We start from the raw sequence: 7,825 nt of genomic DNA, 5'->3' as shown, positions 1-7,825 counted from the left end.
TACATTTTTAAAAGAAAATACAATAATTACATATTTAAATAAAGCAATTAATTTTCAACTCAAACAAATAAATTTTAAAGCAAAAATTGAATAACTATATTTTCAGTTGAAGCTGAAGTAATCTCAAGTTTAAAAATGAGCCTGTCAAAATTATTTATAAAGTCAAGGAAAATATTTCTATTGTTAATTGTAACTAATTTCAGAAGAAAATTGAGGGCGAACTTTATAACAAAATATTTCTGGTTGATACTGTTTATTTAACAATAGTTATGTAGTATTTTATCTTTTTGCTTTCTCTTTAGATAAGAGTTGAAATTGTTATTTAATTCTAATATTGTAGGGCTTATTTTATTCCTTAAAAGATTTTATCTCTAAAAATCTGTTTTGTGCGTTTTTATTTAGGAAAAATATTTTTTTATAAAATTTAAAAAATGTCTAATTTATAACTAAAATATAAAAAATAAAAACGCACCAAAGGGATTTTTAGAGAATCTCACAAAGGAATAAAATAAGCTCTGCAAGATTGAGATTAAATAGGAATTACCACTTTTACCTAAAGGAAAAAAAAACTCTAGATAAATATGGTTAAATAAATAATTAAAACCTGCAATATTTTTTCTAACCCCCTTCCAGCGTTTCGGGACGGCGAGAAACTTTGCCTTTAGTTCTACTACAAAATTAGTTAAATTTACAATTGCCATATTTCCCTCGATTGTAAGAATCATTATTAACAATGTTCATTTTTAAACTTGAGATAACTTTAGTACAGCTTTGAAACCATTTTCAACCAAATAATAAATGAATCTACAAAAAAAAAGAAGAATTTTTCACCAAAAAGACTAATTTTAAACTAAGAACATTTGAATTTAAATTAAAAGTTAAATTATCTTAATTTTAAATAGTTTAAAAATCTTTGAAAAACTTAAAATTTTTATTTGAAAATCTTGAAACATTTACATGTTCTTTTATATTTATTCAAATTTTTTATTGTTTTTGATTTTTTTCAGAACTTTTAAACATCCTTTAAAATGATTCAAATTCTGCTTATTTTTTTTTTAATCCTGGAAAATAAAAAATATTTCCTTAATCTCTTCCAGATTCATAAAAAAAATTTTGGATATATTTTTAAATAATCTGTTTAAATTGATTTTTGGAAATAAAGTCAACGCTAGAAACATTTTTTTTGAAGCATTTAATAATTCTTCAAATGCTTATAACTTTTTTGTTCGAAATCTGCAAAAATCTATTTTTTGTTTTAAATTAGGCCGTGACGCTATTTTCACCGAATCTCTAAATATGTTTTCACTTACTCGAACTTTTTTTAGGAGATATTAGTGTTCAAACTTTTAGTATGCATCATAATTCAAATATTTTACTTGTAAATTAAATTATTTCAGATAGAAGAATTAAAATTGTTACGTTCAAAGTTTAGTTTTGAATATTAGCAATTATTATTTTTCCTAATTTTAAAATTGTTAACTAAAACAATATTTTAAATATAATAACAACCTTAATTATAAATATATTATTTTCAAGTTATTTTAAAATTGAAAATATTTTATAAACAGTTTAATTTTTTACGTTAAAATCTGGAAATTATACAATAGTTAACTGATTCCGAATTGTTTTGTAGAATAAATTATTATGCCCTTATTAATCCTTAATGTATATTTCAATGTTAAAAATCAGAATTTATATTCAAATTTGAAACTAGAAAGGTTTTTTAAAATTAAAAAATGTCGAATTTAAATTCCAAATTTTGAATTTTTCAAGTCTTTAAAACTGCATTTTAAAATTATTCAAATGAAAAATGTACGCTTAAAACTTAAAAATCCAAAATGAAAAATTTGAAGATTTTCGAATTAATCATTCTAAACTGAATATCATAAATCGAACAAGATAAAAATTCAAGTGATTGTTTAAAATACTGTTTAAATCCAACTTGAACAGATTTGTTTTTCTAAAAATTTGTAAAATTTCTGGTCAAAAAATAAATTCACGTCATTTCCCGGTTTCCCAATCCAGCAGCCAATCTGAACAAACCGAATTTTCAACCAAAAAGAATGTTTTTTTTTTAATGTTTATTTTATTAACGGAATTTATATGTATATTCGCCAGTATTAGCTCCTGAAATCTTTGGAACCATCATATTGTTCCGTTATCGAATGATAAATCTTTAAAAATTACATGTTTTTAATTCAATAAAGAATTTCCACAAATTTCAACTGAATCGCCCAAATAAATATATATTTTTTTAACTTTGTGAAATTATAACGGAAGAGTGAAAATAAGCCTCAATTTTTAGTATTTCGTTCAATAATAATAATGATCTCTTAATATTGAAGGGTATTGATGCTTAAAATAAAGAAACGAATTTAAATATTTTCTGCACTTTATTTAACAGTAAAAAATTACTTTTTCGCCGCGGCAGCTTCATCTTCACGTTGGTACGACTGAAGAAGCTCTTGCCTCTTTGCAGCAATACGCTCTTCCCTACGTTTGCGAGCTTCTCTCACTTTCGTACGACGAGCCTCGGCTTGGTCAGAAAGCATCTCGGACCTCTGCTTCTCGGCCTTCTTTTTGTGGATGAATTCCATCAAGACTCTCTTGTTCTTGAAAACATTACCCTTCGCCTTCATGTAGAGGGCATGGTACAGATGCCTGTCGATCTTTTTCGTCTCACGGTATTTTTTCAAGAGACGACGAAGGACTCTCATGCGTTGGACCCACAAGTCCTAGAAAAAAGTTTAAAAAAAAAGGTTTAAGGGCATGTCATACTTCGTCGTGTGGTCAATCTGGTACAGTTCCGCCCGGTTTTTTTCAACAAAAATGAAAATTTTTTAAAACTGAATTCGGAGATGCTTTAAAATATCATAACGGACGTCCCCGGACTCTTTTTTGAGGGATAATAAAAAAAAATTATTGTGCTAAATAAAAATTGTATTGAGTATTCTAACATTACATAGGGGTTTGACTAAAATGAATTTTTGTAGGCGATAGTAAGTGAAAAATCGTGATTTGGCTTTGCTACTCAGATAGAAGTCATTTCTTTCATTATTGTTAGCAATTGTGCAAGTGTGCGATTTGGACTATCTATCAAGAAAAAATATAATGTGCCGTGATTGAGGTTAGGTTGCATTGTTGGGATAGTTGGCGGTCAAAATTTTTGAATTTTGCTACTTCTTTAAAGTGTGTTTTTCAAAGATGTCAAGAGATTATTCTTGTACTTTGAGAAAACAAAAATGATCAAAGACTGTGATCCTTCTTAGAAATCATATAAGACTTCTTGAAAATCCTTAAACTTCTCCGACTTTTTTTTAGATGCCTTCAAATTCTTTGCAATCATTTTAAATCTTTTGAAGCATTTCGAAATTCACTAAAATTAATTTTAATCACGTAAAATCTTTGAAATATTCTTAAATTCCTTTAAATCTCTTGACAATCCTTAAAATCTTTGAATTTTTGCAAATAACTTTTTAATTAATTGCTTAACATTCTTTAAAGTCACAAAAACGTATGGAAATATTTTTAAATCCTTTAAAACTAAACTTTAAAATCCCGTAAAGTACGTAGTGATTCCTTAAAATCACTTGAACTCTTAGAAATCCTGTGAAATTTCTTGATAATCCTTAAACTCTTCCGTTTTTTTTTTAAATCTCTAACTTCTTTACAATCATTTGAAATCCTTCGAAGTTTCTCGAAATTGACTTAAATTAATTCAAATCTTTTACATTTTCTTAAATTCCTTTCAATCTCTTAAAAATCTTTAAACTTTTTCAAATTCATTAAATCTTTTTTAATAACTTTTCAAAAACTCCTTTGAAATTCTTTAAGACCTCTAAAACTGTCTTAAAATCTTACAAAATAACTTGTAAATCCTTCAACCTTTTTGAATTATTTTTTAATTAGTTTTAAATCCTTTAAAAAGAAACTTGAAGATTCCTCCGAGTCCCTAATCATTCCTTGAAATCAAATGAATTCTTAGAAATCTTGTAAGATTTCTTGAAAATCCTTTACCTCCGAATTTTTTTGAACTCTCTACAACTTCTTTGAAATAATTTAAAATATTGTAAAATTGATTAAAATTAATTTAAATCTTTTAAATCCAAAATCCTTTAAATTTTCTTAGACTCCTTAAAATTTCTTCAAATTCCTTAAATCAATCAATTTCTTTAAAAACCTTGAAATCTCCAAAAATGAATTACATCTGTGCTAATAACTTTTCAATAACTCACTTGACTTTCTTTAATATCAGTAAAACTGTCGTAAAATCTTATAAAATCTCTTACAAATCATTAAATCTTTTAAAACTATTTTTTCATTATTTTTAAATCCTTTAAAAAGAAGCTTTAAGATTCCGTCTTGTCCCTAGTAATTCCTGAAAATCACTTGATTTCTTAGAAATCCTTAGAGTCTTCCGAATTTTTTTGAATTCCCTTCAACTTCTTTGAAATCATTTTAAAAATTTCAAAATTGACTAAAATTAATTAAAATCTCTTAAATCCTTAAATTTTTTAGACTCCTTAAAATCTCTTCAAAATCCTTAAATCATTTAATTAAAAAAAAATTGAAGTCTTAAAATTTATTAAAATCTTTTTAAATAGCTTTAAAATTAATCCTTTAAAAGAAAATCATAAAATCCCGTCAAGCCCCTATAGTAATTCCTGAAAACCACTTGAATTTCAGAAATTCTTTAGTTTTTGTTTGAAAATCCTTTAGATCCTCCGATTTTTTTTTTGAAGCTCCTTCGACTTTTTTAAAATCATTTAAAATTTTCGAAATTGAGGACAGTTAATTAAAATCCTTTGAATTTTCTTAAATTCTTTCAAATATTAAAAAATTACATAAATTGAAATCTCTTAAAATTCATAAAAATCTTTTTAAATAACTTTTCAGTAACTCGCTTGGCATTCTTCGAAATCACCTAAAGTGCCTTAAAATTTGATCAAATCTCTTGCAAATCCTTAAATTTTTTTAAAAAATCTTTAAATTCCTTGAAAATCGTTCAATTTTTCTGTATTCTTTTAAAATCCTTTCAAATTTTTTGAAATCGTTAAAAATCTCTTGAGAAAACCTAAGATCACTTGAAATCTTTTAAAATCTTTTAAATTCTCTTTGATATAACTTGATTTGATATGAAACTACTTAAAATGACTTATTTTCAAAAAGTATTATGACACAAGTCGCTGGCAATTGAGGTTATAACCTTAATTAATGCAAATTATAATTTTTCGTGGTGGATTGCCTAATCGCACATTTTCCAAATTGCCAACAATAATGAAATAAATGACTTTTCTTTCTTAAAAGCAAAGCTATATCATGATTTTTTACTTAATTTCGCTGAAATTAATTAATTTTAGTCAAACTCCTATCTAAACAATGCTTTGCAGTCCACCAAGTGGTATAGCCTAGCACAGATTTTGATGTTACCGATCGAGTGTAACGTAATATTAGAATACTCAATGCATTATTTTGAGGTTACGTCGTTTTTCATATCTGCCTTTCCGATAATTTGTAAATTATTTATGAAATAAACTTTTTTAATTGCCTGCAAACAAGGTTAGTTCCGGGAGATTAGTTACTATGTTTATTTGTAAGTCCAACGTTTTCGGCCAAAAATATTGTGTAGTTTGGAAGTAACGATCGGGAGAATTGTAACACACATAACCTCGAAATATACACACGTTGTTAGCAAAATCAAAATTATTTGAAAAAAAAAAAAAACACAAAAAAAGCGTGCGGGGACGTTCGTTAGCCTGTTCGCTATCATTTCCCACATTTTAAAGACCCGCAGTATAAACCTGTTAACTGGCATTTCTTTCGATATTGATTTTTTTTGTATTTTCTGGAACATTTTTTATATGCAGTTAATATCCCACACTCAAAGCGGCTTTTAGTTGTTTTTTTTTAAATGGATTTTTGAAAATCGCATTTTGGTATGCAGAGCATAGGTCCGCGGTCTGAGCCTGTGAATTGCTAATGGCACCTTATAGGAAATCCGTGCTTTTTCTCACAACGGCTTGCTTTCAAACATTTTGACATATAAAACTTGTCCGCAGCTTGAAAAACTACACATGAAAATGCGAGCCCGGCAAAAATAATAGAAAATTAACGGTAGAACACTGAAGATAACAGGCTTAGACCTCTGGGCCCCTTTTCGTTAACATATAAATAGCTTTCACTTGTCATATAACGTTCAATTTTGATTAAAATGTTATAAAACTAACGTGTATTATTTTCCTTCAGTAAATGAACAAAAAACACTTTACACTTTTTAAAAATATTGAAAATCGTAAAAATAACGATTTTCATACGAAGTGTAAAATTGCGGAAACGTCATCTGGTAGCAAAAATCCGAACTAGGAAGAATAGGTACGATTTCAAAGATGCATTTTAATTTGTGCATAAAAATGTTTTAACAATTTTTTTGGAGTTTAAAGTATTTATTGAATACTAAAAATAAGTCTTTATCGGAATTTACATCTTACACAGTGAAAGAATAACAAAAATGAATCATTTTTGAAAATTTATACATGAAATATTTATTATCTAAAAAATCTGATCTAAATGTTATGTTAGAATTTGTATTTTAATTCCAATCATCTATTATTCATATTAATTGCATAATCTGGATTGAATTTGTCACTACATACATTAATATGTTTATTTAAGCTGGCAATGTATTGTAAAACTTAAATGAAATAGTCAAATAATTGTTTTTTTAAAAACAATCTTGAGAAAAATGTTTTGTAGAAACATTTTTATGCAAAAATTAAAATACATCTTTAAAATTGTACCTAGTCTTTTTAGTTCCAGTTTTCGACACCAGGTGGCGAAACGGTCGACCGCTATTCCCAATAGAAATTGTCATTTTAAGACAACTCACCCATTACAGTGATTTAAAACAATTGTTTTTAATTTTTAAGTGGCCATCATGAAACCACATGTTCCCCTGGGCTAGACATAGACTCAAAAAATTATATATTGAAAGTTTTCTCAGGTCATAGAAGTTGCAAATTTGCATGAAACTCCAGATATAAGAGCAGATTTATACCACTAATCATTTTCTAGGCTACTCTGCATAGAATGATAAAAAAAATTTGAAATGAACGTGAGCTTAATTTTTTTTTCCTTTTCATGTAAAATAACAATTTTTAAAAAATTGTAATATCATCCTTTGTGTGTCACAATTTTTTTCGAGAGCACATTTTTGACTCAATCACATATCCAAAATTTGAAATTACTATTTTTATCCAGTTTCGTTATAAAATTGATCAATAAATGCTCGGTATTAACTGTGACTAAAATACAATAAAAATACACATTTAGTAATTAATCTGACGAAATTGATTTAAAATAGTAATTTTTCATTTTTTATGAGTAATTAAGAGTCGAAGATGCATTCCAAATACAGTCAAACTCGGATATAACGCCTCCGGATAAATCCCAAAACTTGCGTTATTTTCGAGTTTGACTGTATAAGATAATACATCGAATAACTATAATTGTTATTACACAGAAAAATAAACATTGATAATTTTTGTTGATTTTTTAAATCTTCATTTTTAATCTACAAATTAAGAACATTTTTTCATTATAGATTTACCAAAAATTTAATGCAGAAAAAACATTTGTAGTCTTGATATATCTTTGATTGAAAAACAAAAAACTCACGAAAACACCATTTTTGATTTTTTTAAAGGCGTTGAGCGAGTTCTAAATATTTTTTTCAAATATATATGAAAATTGTTTGGCCTATTTCAAGCTGAAAAGAACATGTGGTTCTATGATGGCTATTAACAAATTTTAAAACAAGATTTTTTTC

General features: G+C 26.5%; 1 protein-coding gene across 1 annotated transcript in view; it reads right to left on the bottom strand.

Annotated features, from left to right (window-relative positions):
* Nucleotides 1-2,374: 2,374 nt before the first annotated feature.
* The window catches only part of LOC117182234 (60S ribosomal protein L19), a 9,442-nt gene continuing 3,991 nt past the window's right edge, over nt 2,375-7,825 (bottom strand). Inside the window, exon 4 of the mRNA XM_033375324.1 lies at nt 2,375-2,735. Coding sequence (XP_033231215.1) covers nt 2,412-2,735 — 324 coding nt within the window. The 3' untranslated portion in view covers nt 2,375-2,411. The remainder of the gene's footprint in view (nt 2,736-7,825) is intronic.

The sequence above is a fragment of the Belonocnema kinseyi genome, chromosome 2, assembly GCF_010883055.1.
Source record: "Belonocnema kinseyi isolate 2016_QV_RU_SX_M_011 chromosome 2, B_treatae_v1, whole genome shotgun sequence".
Classification (NCBI taxonomy): Eukaryota; Metazoa; Arthropoda; class Insecta; order Hymenoptera; family Cynipidae; genus Belonocnema; species Belonocnema kinseyi.
Note: the sequence above shows the minus strand (reverse complement) of the source record. Positions and strands in the feature narration are given on the sequence as shown.